Source organism: Peromyscus maniculatus, chromosome 4 (genome assembly GCF_049852395.1).
Source record: "Peromyscus maniculatus bairdii isolate BWxNUB_F1_BW_parent chromosome 4, HU_Pman_BW_mat_3.1, whole genome shotgun sequence".
Lineage (NCBI taxonomy): Eukaryota > Metazoa > Chordata > Mammalia > Rodentia > Cricetidae > Peromyscus > Peromyscus maniculatus.
The window spans coordinates 78753873-78774015 of record NC_134855.1 but is presented as its reverse complement, the minus strand read 5'-3'; the positions used below and the strand labels follow the sequence as shown (position 1 = coordinate 78774015).

The window sequence follows — 20143 nt, the reverse complement described above, 5'->3', positions numbered from 1 at the left end:
AGGAATCTACCTCTAAGATAAACTGAAAAAATACTAATTAATGTGTGCTTAAGAGTATTCACTGTAGTGTTGTTGGGACAGGTTGGACTTGCCTAATCTGAGATTTTTTTTTAATTCAAATAGGATGTGTGTGTTTGTGTGTGTGTGTGTGTGTGTGTGTGTGTGTGTGTGTGCAAACATGTCACTTCAAGTAAAAAATTCTGTAGGCAGATAATATCCAAAACAAAGGATATATTTAAAAATACTGTTTAAAAATTCTCAGACTATGGGTATAAGTTGCATAAGAGATAAGGGAATTTCACATTTAGCCTTGGGTGCCACCTCTAAAACACCTCATTACTTATATATGCAAAATTCTCTAGAGTCTAAAATCCCAAATATGTTGGGTCCCAAGCACGGCAGGTAGTAAATATTCAACTGACAATGGCTAAGGGCTAGAAACAGCCCAGTGCCGACAAGATGCAGTAATTCACACACTGCAGTCCTATGCAACTGTGAAAAGAAATGAAGAGGATGGATCTGTCTGATGTAAAATATCTCCAGCACATATTGTTATGAAAAAAATACTACCAGATAATTAGCAATGTTTATGGTATGTTGTCTTTTGTGTGAAATAGGGAAAGAGAAATAAATGCATGTGTCTATTCCCTTGCATTTTCAGATATAGAAAACAATTAACCTATCTAGATATTAGATAGGCAGCATAACACCAAAGAGGAAGCCACATCCATTGATTTTACAATATAGCATTTTGATTGTACACATCTACTGGCATGCATTCCCAAGTCAAGGGTAACCATAAAGAATCATAACTGTATGCAGTGGGATTATTGGTGGTACAGACAATGCTATTCTTATCTTGCACATTTATAGTATGCTATAAGATGAGGCAAATAAGGAATTACATTAATAGTAGTAGGAAATGGTTTTTCACCTTGAGAGAAAATCAAAGTAGTAAACAGCCTTGTACTGTTATGTATAGACTTGAGTATTTGCATGCATTCTATTTTTCTTTAAAAAGGGTAGGTGGAGGATAGATACTAAAGGGATGACAGATAGATAGGTAAGTAGATAGACAGATGGATAGACTGATTGATTTATAGATAGATGATAGATCTACACTCTGACCACGTCTTTAAATCCAGCACTCAAGAGGTGGATTTTGCTCAAGAATAGTCTGAGCTGATGGAGAGATCCTATCTTAAAAGCATCAAGGTCTGGGCATGTAGCACAGTGGTAACATACCAGGCATCCTGGGCTTGATTCCTATCAGTGCAGGTGTGTGTGTGTGTGTGTGTGTGTGTGTGTGTGTGTGTGTGTGTGTGTGTGCGCGCGCGCGCGCGCGCTCTAACAAATATCTCACAAAGAAAGAAACTAAAAAATGATTATTTATTGTCTTAGGGTTTCTATTGCTGTGAAGAGACATCATGACCACAGCAACTCTTATAAAGGAAAACATTTAATTAAGGTGGAGGCTTACAGTTTCACAGGTTTAGTCCATTATCATCATGGTATGGTGGCATTCAGGGAGACTTGGTGCTGGAAAAGGACCTGCTACATCTTGATCCAAGCCAACAGGAAGAGGACTGAGATACTGGCCATGGCTCGAGCTTATATGAGATCTCAAAGCCTGCCTCTATAGGGACGCACTTCCTCCAACAAGGCCATACCTACTCCAATAAAGCCACACCTCCTAATAGTGCCGCTCCCTATTAGCTTATGGGGGCCAATTACATTAAAACTACCACACCTACCAACAATGACAATCCAAAATCCAGGAATACCTCCAATACCCAGACTGCACTCTTAGAATAAGAGTTTCTTGGAGAAATAGCTGATGAAAGATCTGGGCTCGAAATATATATGAAATCTGAAAGACTTGTTCATGATAGGAACCCAAGAAGCCTTCTAAAACTAGTGTGATCACACCAGTGGACATGTCTGAAGGACAAGGACTAAAGGACTAAATAGGCTCTCAGAGACCTAAAATGGGATCATGTACATGCTAAAGAAGGTAATGCCTGAAGTTGATAAACTACAAATATAAACAAACTGCAGTTCCCAAGGACACACACTGAGACTTCTTGGATCCCCAATGGTGGCTGCTAGTGAATCAGCTCACTGCTCGGAAAAGGAGTTCCAAAGCAGCCTTCTTCCCTTTGCCTTGCTTGCCTTTCAGGGCTGCAGAGTGATTCTTATGGGACAGTCCTTCACTCTTCAGAGCCAGTGATCACTCCTAGAACCTCTGAAGGAGACACTGCAGACCCTGGGTGCTGCCTGTTGGCTATACGTTTCTTGCCTATCATGTGACTGACTGACCCTCACATCACTTTATAATAGCTGAGGCTACCCTGTGGTTACCCAACAGCAAACACAGGTCTCTCCCAAACCATTCAAAGCCATGCAGACCACGACTAGTGTCCCATAATAGAGGAATCTTGAGGCAGTGTTCAGCCATTTCTCCACAGGCCCGTCTCGCCTGTCAGGGAGTTGGGGTGGTGAGTTTCCTTTCTGAACTCAGTGGTGCAGGTCTACTGAAGCCAATCCTGGTTTCATTTTCAAAGCTACTCTCTGTTCTTAAAGAAGGGAGAAGACGAAAATGAAAGAAATTCCACCAGCACGGTTTTGATATTTCATTCTTCAGCCTTCAGAAAGCCCACTGGGCAGTCTCTGCATCCTCCCATCTGACCTTTCCCAGAGGGACAAGATGAGCCTCCTGGGGTGTTGGGGGGGTCATAGTGTAATGCAGCAATAGTTTCTGGTTTTTCATGCTGGAAAACGTTCAGTGCCGGTCACGATGGAAATGCAGTGAGAGGCTCAGCATCCATCATCCTTGATTTCTGCTCTTCCCGACCAATTCCAAACTATGGCCAATTCCACTCACTGATGATTCTCAGCCCTCTCCCTAACTCTATCCAGCAGCCCCTGACCTTCATTGTAGCCCCCATTAGTTCCCTCTTGCCCCTCATCCTGCCCTCCTCCAGGTCCTTTCTCTATCTATAGCTAAAGAGAAATTGCTTTTAACCTTTCCCGTAAAGATCTCCAATAACCTGAATCTCATAGCGGGGCTTTGGGAACAACCCTTCCTAATTTGGCTCCTGCTCCTTCTTTCAAATAGCTCTCCCTTAATATCTCCTTGTCTGTCTCCCGTTGCTCACTTCTCACAGCACACACTTGCGTTTATTGCCAGAGGGAAATTTCTGGAATTCTCGAAGCCTCGTGCTTCCTCTTGACATAGGTTCTTTGCACGTTCCATCAACAGCTGAGCCCCTCTAGTCCCCTAGATCCTCTTGAGTCTGCTGCTTCCATCCTCAGAATACACATCACATCACCTTGCTAAACAAGTCTTCATTGATCTTGCCTCTGCCTCACCCCATTCTCATCCCTGTTACCATGGTACCCTGTGCATCTCTACCACAGTACTCACATAGAACCAATCGTGGCTCTCTGTTCCCCACCTTTCCTACCAGGCTGTAAGCTCTGGCAATGTTGGGCATGTGTCTTTAAACAAAATGACTGGAGAGATGGCTTAGTGGTTAAGAATGTATACTGCTCTTGCTGAGTTTGGTTCCGGCACCCATGCCAAAACTGCCTGAAACTCTGGCTCCAGTGCATATGACACCTTCTTCTGACCTCTGTAGAAATGTGCATGTGTACACACACCAACACACACACACACACACACACAAATAAATAAATAAATAAAAATTTTAAATAAAAAGCAACAGAACCGTCACATTGTCCTCTCCATGCCTGCCTAAGAGCTTCTCATCCTGCTTGCTAATTGAACAAATAAGTGGACAAACTCTCAGATTTCCGACTTGATCACTGAAAAGAATACTAATTCTTCTGATTCCTTTTCCTGCGGTTGGTCAGATTTAGCTGCATTGTGTTACTCTTAATAACTGTGGCACCATGTGGGAGTCCAGCTCTGACCGGCTCCCACCTTTCAAAGGGTTCTTGGGTGAAGAAGAGAGGAATGAGGATATTAGGTAGAAATACAGATGGAGACAAGGAGAAAGACAAAAACACAGCATAGCTTCAGGAGGGCTCTGGATCAATACCCAGCTGTGCCTAGAACTTTATTCAAAAGGGCTTTTTATAATAGGCAAAAGATCATCCTGTAGCTAGAATTTTCCTGCCTTGCCCACAGTCAGGACAAATCTTTGTCACCAGCCAGTCCCACAGCCACTCAGACCCAACCAAGTAAACACAGAGACTTATATTGCTTACAAACTATATGGCCATGGCAGGCTTCTTGCTAACTGTTCTTATATCTTAAATTAATTCATTTCTACAAATCTATACCCTGCCACGTGGCTTGTGGCTTACTGGCATCTTTTCATGCTGCCTGTCAGGGTGGCAGCTGGCAGTGACTCCTTCTACCTTCCTGTTCTTTTATTTCTCCTCTCTGTTAGTCCTGCCTATACTTCCTGCCTAGCCACGGGTCAATCAGGTTTTATTTATTGACCAATCAGAACAACACATTTACCATACAGACCATCCCCCAGCACAGCCAAGTGCAGACCATCTCAGACACCTGCACTCAGGCCCGTGATCCTAATCATCCTCTATGCGGACCTGCTGGGTAAAGCCACAAGGAACCCGAGAACGGGCTCCCACAGGACATACAGAACATCCCACAGCATCATCCCCTTGTAAGATCAAAGCACACCATACAGGCACAGGTAGACCCTTCAGAACATCTGGTAATGATGCCCATGACAAAAATCATCCCATTATGCAGCCCTGCTGGGTAAAGCAAGCCCAGACTCTCTGACCCAGAGTAAGGTCTCACTACATAGCTCTGTGGGCTCCCACAGCACCACAGCCCTGGATGGATGGCTGCCTGCTGCAATCCAGACATTCTACTCTGATAATGTGAAGACAACTGGGGGTGTCCCATTGCACACTCACCTGGATGAATCAAGCAGGAGTCACACTCATTGTCCTCATTCCTGCAACACGGGATGGTGTAACCCACCACTTCCTTCTTTCCTGGGCAGACACACTCAATCTGATCGTATTCACAGCACTCTCTACACATGATGTTCCACTCAGCTCCAGGGCAGGCTTCGTTGATGACGGTGTATTCTGCAATGGGAAACAAGCAGGTGAGGCCAGGGCCTAGCAGGCATTGGAAGACCCACAGACATGGCACCGTGAGGAAGCAATCTGACCCTACCAGAGTGTCATCTTGTCTGAATGAGAGGCACTGGTGTAACCTCTTCCCAAGCCAGTATCTCCCAAGTGAGGTGACCTACCCCAAGGGGTATTCAAAGCCAGTCATTGGTATACAGATGAAATTTGTTCTGTTTTTCACCTTATTTTTGGTCTTTAAAGAATCATGCTTCAAGGGCTATTGATGTAACTCACTTGGTAGAGTACTTGCCTATCTAGTATTCATGAAGCCATAGTTTTGATCCTGCACCACAAAAAAATGGGTGTGGTGGTACACACCTGTAATCTCCAGTTTTTAGGATGTGGAATCAGGGGGGTTATGAATTCTGGGCCATCCCTGGTCTACATAGTGAGTTCTAGGCCATCCTGAACTACAGGAGACCTTTTCTCAAATAAATAAACAAATAAATTGTAAAAGCGTGCTTCAGCAAATACAAGTTGACAAGCAGTAGAATGTCTTTATAATTTAGGTTCTGAACTTGCTGTTTCAGCTGTGTTGAAGATCGAAACCAAAGCATTCATCACCAAATGTGGGGCGTTTACCCACCACCCCCACAGCTTCCCAGAGTTTTCTTGAGTGTGATCAGCAGGAAATATTAGAAGGATTTATAGCGGAGATAAACAGATAGAAAATAAAGGATAGCCTCGAGAGGGCCTGGAACCTATTCCAACGGGCCCTGACTGTCTCTGGCCCAGGGTTTTTATAGAGATGCCAAGGGGTGGAACAAAAGACCTCCTCCCCCAGCACAGCCAAGTGCAGACCATCTCAGACACCTGCACTCAGGCCCGTGGTCCTGATCATCCTCTATTCGGACCTGCTGGGTAAAGCCACGAGGAACCTGAGAACCGGCTCCCACAACCAAACCACAGCCCCTCCTTGGTCTCATATCTATTTTTCTTGAGATATGTCTAGCCACTGTTTATAGCTGCACGTGTTGCTCACTGCACACCACCAAAATAGACGATTCAAATGCAGGGCTATATAAGGGAGTCTGGCAATGGGGCCCATCAGAAAAGCCCAGAGACCACTATCTAGATGGGGACATTCAAATGCAATGCTGGTCAAGTGGAGACTATGTCGTTGCTTCCAAACTTGGTTCTTCAGTGTTGCAGCATGCCATAGGCATAGTATCTTCAAATATAAAAGCAACAGAGAGGACAAGTACCTTCATTAGAATGTTTGGGAGAATGTCAAGGGTGAAGTCAGTACCCCAACTTAGTACAACCATGCATTCTTTCAGGGGAGAAGAAGTATTTGTTTGTGGGTGGGATATTTTTCCTTTCATTTTCTTCATTCCTTTTTATATATGCAAAAATATACCTTAAGTGAAAAAAGAAAACCATCTGGCAAAATCTATAACAGGGATCAGCTGGCGGCTGCACAGAGAAGCTCAGGCTAAAACTCAGACCTGCTAGCTTGTATTTAGTCTTCTTGTTTTCCTTTTTCCCCACTTTCCATTTCCAAAAGTGTTGCATAAGATGATAAAAGCAGAAGTGGGTCGGGTATTTGAGGAAGAAAGTGTATCTGTCTGGGAAAGATCCCATGAAACCTTCCCTAGAAACTCTCTGCAGGGATCCCTAGCATGCATCATGCCTAGCATCTGTGGTGACTTCAAGACCTTTGAATCTCATAGTTTAGCTCTCTGATTTTCTCCCCCAGGTTTGGAAATTCCAACACAAGATTGGTCACTATTAACTTACCAAATAGAACCATAAAAAAATCACCATCTACTCTCAGGCTCAGATTAAAAGAACATTCTAGATACATGCAAAAGAACTGCCTGTTTATTTATGGGACACTTCATTAAATTGAGTAAGTCTAGTTTTATGAAAGACTGGCTTTCTTTCATACTTTTGCACTAACATCAATGGACCGGCAATGACCCTGGCCTTGGCATTAGATTGACACGAGGCTTTGTTTCGAGAGCTCTATGCTCTGCTCAGCTGTGCCTCCATGCTCTTAGCCTAACTTCTGAAATCTAGATGGAAAGAGAAAGTGAACACAGGGTGATGTACAAGGGCAAAGCCCATGACTCCGGATTCATCAATGAACTTTTATTTTTATTATTAGGTTTTATTCTTTAAGAATTTCATACTGTATATTTTTATGATGTTCTACATCATCTACTCCCAGATTCTCCCCTCTCTACCACCCAGCTTCATGTTCTTTATCTTCTTTAAAAAAGAAAAAAGAAAAGAGCCACTAAAAGCCATGGAGTCCAATCTGTGTTGGCCAATTACTCCTGAGCACGGGGTTTGTCCTGGAGTGTGGTTGACATGCCCAGGGTCGCACCATGGGAGAAAACTGACTCTCACTTTCCCAGCAGTTATCAGTTGCAAGTAGCTTCTGGGCTGGGGTAGGACTTTGTACCTATGTCCCCTTCTTCCTACTGGGATTATGTCTGGCTTACACCTGCTCAGGTCTTATATGTGATGTCACATTCTCTGTAAACTCCCGTGCAGCTGCACTGTTGTGTCTGGGAAATGTGATTTTCCTAAAATCATCTACCCCCTCTGGTTCTTACAGTCTTTCTGACCCTTCTTGCACGTGATCCCTGAGGACTGAGTGGAGGGGCATGATAGAGACAGGGTTGATTACTCCCAAGTTTCTCATTCTCTCTACCTTGTCCAGTTGTTGGTCTCTGTGTTAACCATCTACTGCAAGAAAAGCTTCTCTGATGGGAGATGAAGAGTGCACTCATCTATGGGTATAGCAATATATCATTAGGAGGGTTTTTTTTAATAAAATTACTATTATTTACACAATTTTTATATACAGAATATAACTGCTTTCTTTAGAACAAGAAAATCTACAGATGATGGCTATTGCTATTCTTTTATCAAAAACTTCTTCAAGCAAGAAGTTCGTAATTTGCATTTAGAATAATATGGTGGTAAACAATGGATATTAATATTTTTGTCCGTGCTTTAATCGTTTATCAACAATTAGACTTTTGAACCATGATTGGCCACCTGCTGCAATGTCTGTGATCAGGAGGGAAAAAACTCAAAAAAGAAAGACCTGCAATCACATCTTCTTGAGATTTAGAAAACAAATTCTTTGCAATGTATTTATATCATAGATCTTTCCACCTTCTAATATTTATGTTTCTTTTTTTCCAATATCTGTTTTGAAGCTGTAATAGTAGGATAATTTGTCAACTAATTTGATTCTGTTTACAAGGAATGTCCTTATATTCTTTATACAATAAATTACACCTCTCATAAAATGAGTTTATTACAGAAGAATAAGAGACAGAGGCTAAAAAATAAATATTATACAGGGATATATAATAATTTACTCAGTCACAGTAATCTAACCCAAGTAACATTAAGGAAAAAAACTTTTCAGGACATAAAAATTTTTAAATTTACAAAAATGGCATTGAAATAGCAATGTGAATTATTCCCATGATTTTGTGACATTACTCACATGAAATAGATGCATACTTTTGAGAATTTCCATCTCATTTATAGTTCTTCCTTCATGACAAAGACGTTAAACCATAAATTTTACTCTAAGCCACAGAAAGAGAAATGCACTCACAGCAAGTTTCAGTGAATTAGCATCACTCTTAGACTCACTGAGCCCTAGCCTCTTTTGCTTAGGAACTTGAAAACTGGCCACCTTTTTATCATTGCACAAAGATGAAAATTACCTAGATGTAAAAATATTTTTCCAACTGAAATACATTCAAAGTGGTGCTAATAAGAAAGTTCATGGCACTAAGTACCTACATTAGAAGAAAGAGAGAGAGAGAAAGACAGAGAGACAGAGACAGAGAGATGGAGATCTCCCTGGCAACTTACCAGCACACCAGAAATCTCTAGAACAAACAGAAGAAGTAAGCACATCCAAGAAGAGTAGACTGCAAAAAACAATCAAACCGAGGACTGAAACCAATAAAATAGGAACAAAGAGAACAAAACATAGAATCAATGAAACAAAGAATTGGTTCTTTGAAAAAAACCAACAATATAAACAAACCCTTATCCAAACTAACTAAAAGACAGAAATAGACTATCCAAATTAACAAAATTGGAAACAAAATGGGGAACATAACAACAGACACTGAGGAAATCCAGAGAATCATAAGGACATACTTAAAAAACCTGTACTCTACAAAATTGGAAAATCTAAAAGAAATGGACAAGTTTCTTGATGGATACCACTTATCAAAGTTAAATCAAGATCAGATAAGCAATTTAAATAGACCTATAGCCCTAGTGAAATAGAAGCAATAATTAAAAATCTCCTAACCAGGAAAAAAAAAAAAAAAAAAAAAAACAAGAAACAACCCAGAACTAGATGGTTTTAGTGCAGAATTCTACTAGACTTTCAAAAAAGAGTTAACACCAGTACTTCTCAAAGTTTTCCACAAAATTTAAACTGAAGGAACATTGACAAATTCATTTTATGAGGCCACGGTTACTTGGTATCCAAGCCACATAAAGACCCAACAAAGAAAGAGAATTACAGATCAATTTCTCTTATGAGCATAGATACAAAAATACTCAATAAAATACCTGCAAACTAAATCCAAAAACACTTCAAAAAGATCATCCAGCATGACAAGTAGGCTTCATCCCAGAGATGCAGGGATGGTTCAGTATATGAAAATCAGTAAATGTTAGTCCACCATATAAACAAACAGAAAGAAAAAAACAACATGATCATCTCATTAGATGCAGAAAAAGCCTTTGACAAAATCTAACACCTCTTCATGATAAAAGTCCTAGAGAGTTTAGGGATACAAAGGATATGCCTAAACATAATAAAGGCAATTTACAGCAAATTAAATGGAAAGAAACTCAAAGCAATGCCACTAAAATCAGGAACAAGACAAGGTTATCCATTCCCTCCATACCTATTCAATATAGTAGTTCTATAGCTAGAACAATAAGACAACTGAAGGAGATCAAGGGTATACAAATTGGAAAGGAAGAAGTCAAAGTATCTTTATTTTCATATGATAGGATACATAAGTGACCTTAAAATTTTCACCAGGGAACTCCTACAGCTAATAAATGCTTTCAGCAAAGTGGCTGGATACAAGATTAACTTTAAAAAAAACAGTAGCCTTACTTTATATAAATGACAAATGGACTGAGAAAGAAATCAGGGAAACAACACCTTTCACAATAGCCTCAAATAATATAAAATATTGAGGGTTAACTCTAATCAAGCAAAAGACTTGAATGATAAAAACTTCAAGTCTTTGAAGAAAGAAATTGAAGAAGATATCAGAAGATTGGAAGATGGCCCATGCTCATGGATCAATAGGATTAACATAGTAAAAAATGGCCATCTTACCAAAAGCAATCTACAGATTCAATGCAATCCCCATCAAAATCTCAACACCATTTTTTACAAAGCTTGAAAGGACAATTTTCAACTTTATATGGAAAAACAAAAACCCAAGGTAGCTGAAACAATCCTAAACAATAATCGAAGTGCTGGAGGTATCACCACCCCTGATTTCAAGTTATACTACAAAGCTATAGTAATAAAAACCACATGGTATTGGCATAAAAACAGACATATTGATCAATGAAATCAAATTTAAGGCCCAGACATAAATCCAAACACATATAGGCATGTGATTTTGTATAAAGAAGCCAGAAATACACACTGGAAAACAGACAGTATCTTCAACAAATGGTGCTGGTCAAACCAGACATCTGAATGTAGGAAAATACAAATAGATCTATATTTATCACCCTGTACAAAACTCAAATGCAAGCAGATCAAAGACCTCAAAATAAAACCAGATTCACTGAACCTAATAGAAGAGAAAGTGGGGATATCCTTGAGCACATTGGCACAGGAGATCACTTCCTGAACAGAACACGTATAGCACAGGCACCAAGATCGACAACTAACAAATGAGACCTCATGAAACTGAAGAGCTTCTGTAAAGCAAAGGACACCATCATTCAGACAAAGCAACAGCCTACAGAATGGGAAGAGATTTTTACCAACTCCACATCCAATAGAAGACTACTATCCAAAATATATAAAGAACTCAAGAAACTAGAATCAAAAAATCAAATAATCCAATTAAAATGGGGTACATATGTAAACAGAGAATTCTCAGTAGAAAAATCTCAAATAGCTGAGAAACATTTAAAGAGATGTTCAACATCCTTAGCCATCATGGAAATGCAAATCAAAACTGCTTTGAGATTTCATCTTAGATCTGTCAGAATGGCTAAGATCAGTAACACAAGTGACAGCTCATGATGGCAAGGATGTGGAATAAGATAAATAATTCATCCATGGCCAGTGGGAGTACAAACTTGTGCAGCCACTATGGAAATCAATATGGCAGTTCCTTAGAAAGTTGGGAATCAATCTACCTCAAGACCCAGCTTTTGGGTATATACCCAAAAGATGTTTCATCCTATGACCAGGACACTTGCTCAACCATTGCTTTTCATTGCTGCTCTATTCACAATAGCAGAAGGTGGAAACAAAATAGATGTTCCTCAGCAAAAGAATAGATAAAAAATCATATAGTGCATTTACAAATGCAGTATCACTCAGCTGTTTAAAAAAATGACATCATGAAATTTTCAGGCACATGGATGGAACTAGAAAAAAATCATCCTGAGTAAGGTAACCCAGGCCCAGAAAGATAAATATGGTATTATTCATTTATGTGTGGATATTAGCTATTAAATAAATTATAACCAACCTACAATCCATAGATCCAGAGATGTTAGGTATAGAAAAAGAGACTGGGGGGACCTGTGGATCTCCTTGGGAGGGGGAACTAGAGTAGATATTGAGGGTGAAATGGGAGCAGGTGGGGATGAGAACAGGAAGATAAGGTAGGGATGGAGAGGAGAGATAGGGTTGAGGGAGGGAATTCAGGGAGAGTCAGCCAGAATTGAGGGTCATTTGAAGGATGATGTGGAAACCTAGTGCAGTGGAAACTGCCCAAAATGTATGAAAGTGATCCCAATGAGATCTTCTAATAATGGGGCATATGGAGTCCCAACTGGCCATCTCTTGTTACCAAATGAGGCTTCTAGTACCATGATTGGGTTGCATTTGGTTAGGTTGTCAGCCAAGGTGGTCCCATGGAAATCCCCAAATAAGTGAGGCTGTTGCTAAAACAGTGGGTTTCTCTTCAAAAACTGACAGCATGGCCCCATTGCTGAGGACAGCACTCACATAATGCTCTGAACCTTCCCTCCTACTCTAATGTCTTTGGTGTGGGAAGGTACTCTGCATGCTACCAAAAGAGAACCATAAGCATCAACCCAGCCACAAAGCTTTTAACCTACAATCCTTCCTGCCTGAAAGATATGCTAAGACAATGGTGGCACAGAACATGTGGGAATAACCAACCAATGTCTGATTAGACTGGAGGCCCCCTCCACCAGACTGAACCCGTACCTGACACTATTTGGGTGACTAGGAACCAAAAACAGGATAGCCCAGAAATCTAATGTAAAATCAAATATTACTGCTATCTTTAGAAAAAAAAAGTATCAATAAATTGACTCCTAATGATATTCTGCTATACTCATAGATCAGTGCCTTATTCAGCCATTGTCAGAGTAGCTTCTTCCTGCAGCAGATGGGAACAGATGCAGAGACCCACAGCCACACATTACACAGAGTGAGTCCTTAGAACACACAGCTCTAAATAGGATGTCTCCATCAAATCACTCTCTCAGAGCTCAGGTAAAGAGGAAGCAGAAAGAGTGTAAGAGCCAGAGGGGACAGAAGGCACCAGGAGAACAAGACCCTCTGTATTAACTGTGCAAGGCTCACATGAACTCACAGAGACTGAAGCAGCAAAGACGGTGCTCACACAGGTCTGCACCAGATCCTCTCACACATAGTGTAGCTTAGGATCTTTATGGGAATCCTGAGTGTGAGAACACGTGGGTCTCTGACTCTCTTGCCTGCTCTTGGGACCCTTTTCCTCCTGTTGGGTTTCCTTTTCCAACTTCAATGTGATGGTTTTTGTTTGATCTTATTATCTTTTATTTTGTCATGTTGGGTTGTTATCTTTTAGAAGCCTGTTCTTTTCTAATGAGAGGCAGAAAGGGAGTGGATCCAGAAGCGAGGGGAAGTGCGAGAAACTGGGAGGAGTAGAGGGAGGGGAAACTGTAGTCAGGATATTGTATGAGAAAAGAATCCATTTTTCAATAAAAGGGAAAAAAAAGAAAAGAAACACAAATAATGGTCAAGACGGCCATACAAAAAGCTCTGCTGTGGTCCACAGAACTGCGAAGAGCCTGTTTCTCCCTCCCCTTCCCCCTCCCTCTGACCTTTCCTCTGCTGTCTGTCCTTGGCCACTGCTTCTCATTTTCTTTCAGTTTCTCTGAACCCTCCTCCCCAAGCTCTTGCCCACCACGGGACTTTCCTCCATGCTTTTCCCATGACCTCTGTCCCAGCTCTGTATCACACCTGGTCAGGGAGGGGCTCTCTGGCCTTCTCATCAGAAGCACATTCCACACACATCCCACCAAGGTGTCTCTACCACACACTGCATCCTACTGGTTGTCTTTCAGCACACAGAGCTGTTTTTATTACAGCCAGCCCTCCTTATCCACGGCCTTGGCACATCCAGATTCAAACAGCTTCTAGTCAAATTTTGTAAAACAAATTTCCCTATGTTCAACATGCATAGACTTTTTAAAAATAGGTTTTGTTGTGTTCCATTGAGGGTGCCGTTTTAATTTTTTTTCATTCCTTTTTGATAAATGAACTTGAATTCTGTAACTTAGAAGATCTGAAACGTTAGGGTTTGCTGCAGCCAGTGGCAGTCAGGCTGCCTGGCAGGATTAGGCTTTTGTCTTTTCAAGTAATTTTCCTATTAAAAACAAAGAGGAAAAAATCTCATAAAAAGGTAAAATCATTATCTAAATATGTCAACTATTATATAGTGTTGTGTACGTCTGATAAGCAGAAATGCTTTAAAGCACACAGGAGAATGTGTGAGGTGCTGCACAAAGACGGATTTTATATGAGGGACTTTGCATAACCATGAGGGTGCTTGAGCCAATCTCCTTGGATACCATGGTGGGGTGACTGTCCTTGCTTATCTCCTCTCTCCTTTACATGACCCAACTGCAGCTAACTCAGTCCCAGCTGCCAGGAAGGCTGTGCCAAGAAGTGCAGAGGAAGAAAGCGTTGATCGTTGATCGAAGCTTATCAAACTCTAGAGCTAGCTTCCCCTTACCAGCCAAATTCCCAGGATCCTTCTTGGACCTCTGAGCTAGGAGAGTTGGCTTTGCCCCCATTGATGTATCAAAGTTGGGAGGGATGTGTCCTTCCCCTTGAGGGAGTACCTAGAGCAGTTGGTCCAGGTTGCCTCCACTATGGACTTGACTTTCTCCAATACAGCCCCTGCCTTGTGAGACTGTGTGTTTTCTGCCCTTTCCGAACAGCAAATGTGCACTTTCTCAATAGCAAGGTGTGTGCTCATGTCTTAACACTCTCCATCTCTCCACCCTAGACCATCATCCCCTCCCTGGTTTCCTAAAAAATTTCTAGATCCTAGTAACCCCTTAAGGTAGGTCACCACACGGATGAAACTCATTTGCAAATTTTAAAAATCATTTCTAAGACTGTGTATTTCGGCATGGAAGGCCAAATGAGGTTTGTTCTACTTCGGTAGCTGCCACATCTTGTTTGCCAAGCAGCAGATTGGTTCACTTCCAGCCTGGGTGCCTCCATTTTACCCGAGAATTAATTCCCTGAAGTAATTTCTCTAGCATGTCTCTACTTCAGTGAGCAAGCCCAGCTCTGCCCTGCTAGACGGTTCTATTAATAGAGCCTTCTCGGTCCCACATAATGACCTCAGGGGAATCCGGCAGAAGGGATTTTGCAGATGAAACTTATTAAGAAATCCTGGGCTGGGAGAAGGGTGCTGGACTGTCCAGGTGTGATCAGTGTAACCACAAGGAGGTGTAAGAAGGAAGTAGGAGAGTGAGAGTCAGCAAAGGAGGCGTGCAGACAGCAGTAGAGTTTGGAGAAGCGAGGGTCTTTGAAAATAGAGGAGGGGGTCAGGTGGTGAGTGAGAGGATTTCTAGAAAGGAGAAAGCAGTGGGTCTAGCATCCTGGTTTTGCCTGTAAGATTCATTTCAGATTTAGCTGACTTCCAAAAGTCAAAGGTGATCAATGTGGACCATTTGAGTCATTAAGTTTCTAATAACAGACTGGAAAATTAATAAGGGATTAACACACTGGGTCCACGCAGAGACAGGCTAACCCATGTCACATGATCATCCTGTGCCTCATTTCCCTGTGAGGCTGAGTACCAAGAGCATGGGTGAACTGATGGATTAACTCTTTCATTCCACAAGCAATTATTGAGTATTAGATATGTCCTAGGAAGGAGGCAATACATACCATTCCTGACCTCAAGGAGATCACAGTTTGGTAGAGGAATAAATGTGGGTCAGATGACCCCACGGGATCACAAACTGTGATAGAATAAACTTATGAAAATAAGTAGTCATGAAAGGACCTTTAAATTAAATGGGTTGTGGTCATTTAAATAAAATCATAGAAAGAAACTGATCTATTTGTAAAGATGAGACCATTTCCAGGAAGACGGGACATGACAAATAGAGGTCATTGCTTCAAAGGTTCATATGAAGCTCTTTTTTTCACAGTCTAAATTCACGGCCCTTCTTACTCTCTCAGCTTGAAAGATACAGCAACGTGGTCTCTGAAATAGAGATGTAATAAATAAGCAGATGGGGCTGCAGAGATAGCCCAGTAGTTAAGATCACCTGCTGTTCTTGCATAGTTCCTAGCCCCCACAATGAGGGACTCACAACCCCCTGTAACTCTAGCTCCAGGACATACAATGCTTCTCCCAGCTTCTACACATAGGTGTACATGTCCCCATACACAAACACACACACACACACACACACACGCACGCACGCACGCACGCACGCACGCACGCACGCACACACGCACGCACACACTTGAAAACAAAATAAATAATAAAAAAATAGACACATGAAATATCCTGTGGTGGCTTGAGTTAATGAGATAAGGAGATTTGAGGTGTAATAAGCAGACAAGAGCAGTGTCTTGGAAGTTTTCTCCATTTGCTGGAATTATAGTTGTGGCAAGAGTTACTGATGACTTGATTTCAGCTGTACAAATTCAAGGAGTTTCAGATGGTGCTGAGGTCCAGTTTCAGAACCTAAGACTGACAGAAACAACAGCAGCAGTAGACATTTTGTCTGTATTCTCTAAGTGTACTGAGTGTCATCCTTAGGGTTTCTATTACTGTGAAGAGACACCATGACCATAGCAACTCTTATGAATGAAAACATTTAATTGGAGATTCACTCCATTGTCATCATGTCATCATGTATGGTGGTATACAGGCAGACATGGTGCTGGGGTGGGAGCTGAGACTCCTACATCTTACAGGCAACAGGAAGTCCAACTGAGACACCGGGTGGTTTTCTGAGCATAGGAAACCTCAAAGCCCACCCCCATAGTGACACACTTCCTCCAACAAGGCCATATCTACTCCAACAAAGCCACACCTCCTAATAGTGCCACTCCCTATGGGATTATAGGGGCCAATCCCATTTAAACTACCATGTTGAGGCATGTTAGTATTTCCATAACTTTGAATACACTTCTGCATTCTTTATGCAATGTCTTCAGTGTGATCCAGTGAGGTTTATAGTGTGTTTCTCTTAAGTCAGAATCACTTACTCTAGCCTTCACTTTACCAGGGAGGAAAGGCTAAGGGTGGACCTTAGTTACCTTATTAGTGAAAGCACAGAGAAACACCCTGTGGTGGTTTGAATAAGTAAGCAGCATCCCTCCATTAGCTCCTGCCTCCAGGTTCCTGCCCACCTTGAATTCCTATCCTGACTGAACAGCAATGTGGAAGTGTAAGCTGAAGAAACCCTTTCCTTCCCAACTTGCTTTTTGGTCATGGTGTTTCTTTGCAGCAATAGACACCCTAAGTGAAGTTGGTACTAGGAACTGGAGTATTGCTATGATAGGCCAGACCATGTTTTTGCCTGCAGGAATGTGGAACACTTTGGGACTTTGGACTAGAAAAGTGATTAGACACTCTAAGTAGGGATTAATGGTACATTCTAGTAGGAGCATGGAAGACAGTGGTACTGAGGGATATGTGAATTGTGGGAGCCTGGTTCAACTGGTTTTAGAGGAGAAGAAGATTAATATGTGTGTGGTTGATGTATTGTGCACCCCAATAAACTTATCTGGGGGTTAGACAACAGAATAGCCACTATATTAAACATAGAGGTTAGACCGTGGTAGTACATGCCTTTAATCCTAGCATTCCAGAGGCAGAGATCCATCCTGATCTCTGTGAGTTCAAGGCCACACTGGAAACAGCCAGGCATGGTGACACACAACTTTAATCCCAGCACTTGCGATCTCATGTCTTGCTTGAGAAAGACACATGCCTTTAATCCCAGGAAGTGATGGCAGGAAGCAGAAAGGTATATAAGGCATGAGGACCAGAAACTAGAGGTTTTGGGGCTTTTAGGCTTTTAGCAGCAGTTCAGCTGAGATCCATTTGGATGAGGACTCAGAGGCTTCCCATTTGAGGAAACAGGATCAGCTGAGAAGTTGGCAAGGTGAGGTGAGCTGTGACTTGTTCTGTCTCTCTGATCTTTCAGAATTTACCCTAATACCTTGCTCTGTGTATTTCACTTATAAGACCATTTAGCAATTCATCTACATATGTGGCCTAGAGATTGTTTTTGTGATGCTCTGGCAAAGAATGTAGCTAATTTTTGCCCTTATCCAAAAAGTCTGCCTGAAGCTAAATTGAAGAGTTTTGGATTAATTGCTTTGGCAGAGGAAATCTCTTTTTTTGTTGTTGTTTTTTTGTTTTTTGAGACAGGGTTTCTCTGTGTAGCTTTGCGCCTTTCCTGGAACTCGCTTTGGAGACCAGGCTGGCCTTGAACTCACAGAGATCTGCCTGCCTCTGCCTCCTGAGTGCTGGGATCAAAGGCGTGCACTACCACCGCCCAGCAGGAAATCTCAAAACAACCTAATATTGACTCTGTCATGTGGTTATTAGTGTTCACTCTTATGCAGATATATAATGAAAAGGGACAAGCTGAACAAGAAAAAATACAAACTGTACAATTTGAAGAAAATAGGGATACCAGGAAGTGGAATGGAGCTAAGTCCTATGTTCAAAGAGATAAACAGATTAAAGAAAAACCTGCTGTTAAATGGAATAAAGTGGTGATCTCAGGGCAAGATCCTACCCAGCTAAACTTCCAACTTGTAAAAAAAGAATTAAAGAAAAATTTAGGGCTCTCTGTAGTAGTGCATGCACGCCTTTAATCTCAGCACTCAGGAGGCTGAGGCATCCACAATTCAGAGTTCAAGGACAGCCTGATCTACAGAGCAAGTTCCAGGACAGTCAAGCTTAGGCAGTGAAGGAAACCATTGAAAACAGAAAGCTGGTAAACAATGTTCCAGTCTCAGCTTTAGAGTCAAGGATAGAAGAAAGGGGTTATGGATTCTCCCTCTGCAGCTAAGGAAAGCTTCTAAGACCAGGTATATGTCAGGGACGTCCCTGTATGGAAGCCTAGAGGGGCCATTGAATGAAGCTGTGAAGGTAAAGGCTGGATTGTGTTGGAGATCCCAAGAAGTTGGAGGTGCCAGAGTTGTGGGATACCTGCCGGAGAAAGCTGCCAACAGGGAGTGGAAACAGCCCCAGAAAAAGAAGTGCATTGCAGTGAACAAAGCTGCAAAGAGTTGGAGAATTAAAGAGTATTTTGATATCAGATATGGAGATGCAGTGTTTGGAATTTGCCCAAATGGTTTTTTGGTCTTTCCTTAGTCTAGTATTTCCTCATTATATTCCCTTTCCTCCCTTTTCGAACAGTAATATATATCCTGTGCCATTATATATATTGGAAGGATGTGATCTGCTTTTTCATTTTGACTTCACAGGCATTACAGTTAAGAGATTGCCATGACTCTCAGAAGAGACTTTGGACTTTTAAACAAGTTTAAGACTATTATAGACTATGGGGACTTTTGAAGTTGAACTAAATGCATTTTGCATTATGATATGGCTACAAGCCCATGTGGGCCAGGGAACCAGATGTGATGGTTTGAATAAAAATGGCCCCCATAGGGAGTGGCACTATTAGGATGTGTGGCCTTGTTGGAGTAGATGTGGCCTTGTTGGAGGATGTCTGTCACTAGAGGGCTGACTTTGAGGTCTCAGACGCTTAAGCCAGGCTAGCAACTCGATGTCTCTTCCTGCTGTCTGCGGATCAAGATGTAGAACTCCTCAAGCACCATATCTGACTGCACACACCACACTTCCAGCCATGGTAATGATGGACTAAACTTCTGAAACTGTAAGCCAGCCCCGATTAAATGTTTTTCTTTATAAGAGTTGCAGAGAGGGAGGAGAGAGAGAAAAAAATGGTCATGGTGTCTCTTCACAGCAATAGAAACCCCTAACTAAGACATACCCAAGCATCTTTTCTAGGGAATTCATTCTAAAAAGAAAAAATCCTAGGGCTAAGTTCACTACTTAAGGGAAACAATCTCATAGGGTAGGGTCAACCTTACTTTCTCTGTGTCCTATGGCTAAAACTAGTCTCCTCAAACCTCGGGTGTGTTGATGTAGGGGAAAGGTTATGCATGTGTGATGCATACACATAAGTGTGTGGGTATGGTGTCCATGGGCCTCATACGGAAGCCAGAGGAAAAAGTCAGGTGTCTTCATCTATCTCCGACCACCTTATTGCCTTAAGACAAGGACTGTCCCTAAACCAGAAGCTACCAATTGGCCCAAGAACTCTGGAGGTGCCCTTGTCTCTGCCCTCCTCAGTGTTGGGGTTACAGGCATACATAGCCAGGCCTGGCTTTTTACATGTATGCTGAGGACTCAAACTCAGATCCCAGTGCTTGTCAAGCAAACACTCCTCCAGAGTGAATCATCTCCCC

General features: G+C 41.8%; 1 protein-coding gene across 1 annotated transcript in view; it reads right to left on the bottom strand.

The window, feature by feature from the left end:
• The window catches only part of Pamr1 (peptidase domain containing associated with muscle regeneration 1), a 90449-nt gene that overhangs the window by 53444 nt on the left and 16862 nt on the right, over positions 1-20143 (bottom strand). Inside the window, exon 3 of the mRNA XM_042275807.2 lies at positions 4918-5094. Within this exon, the coding sequence (XP_042131741.2) occupies positions 4918-5094 (177 nt within the window). The remainder of the gene's footprint in view (positions 1-4917; positions 5095-20143) is intronic.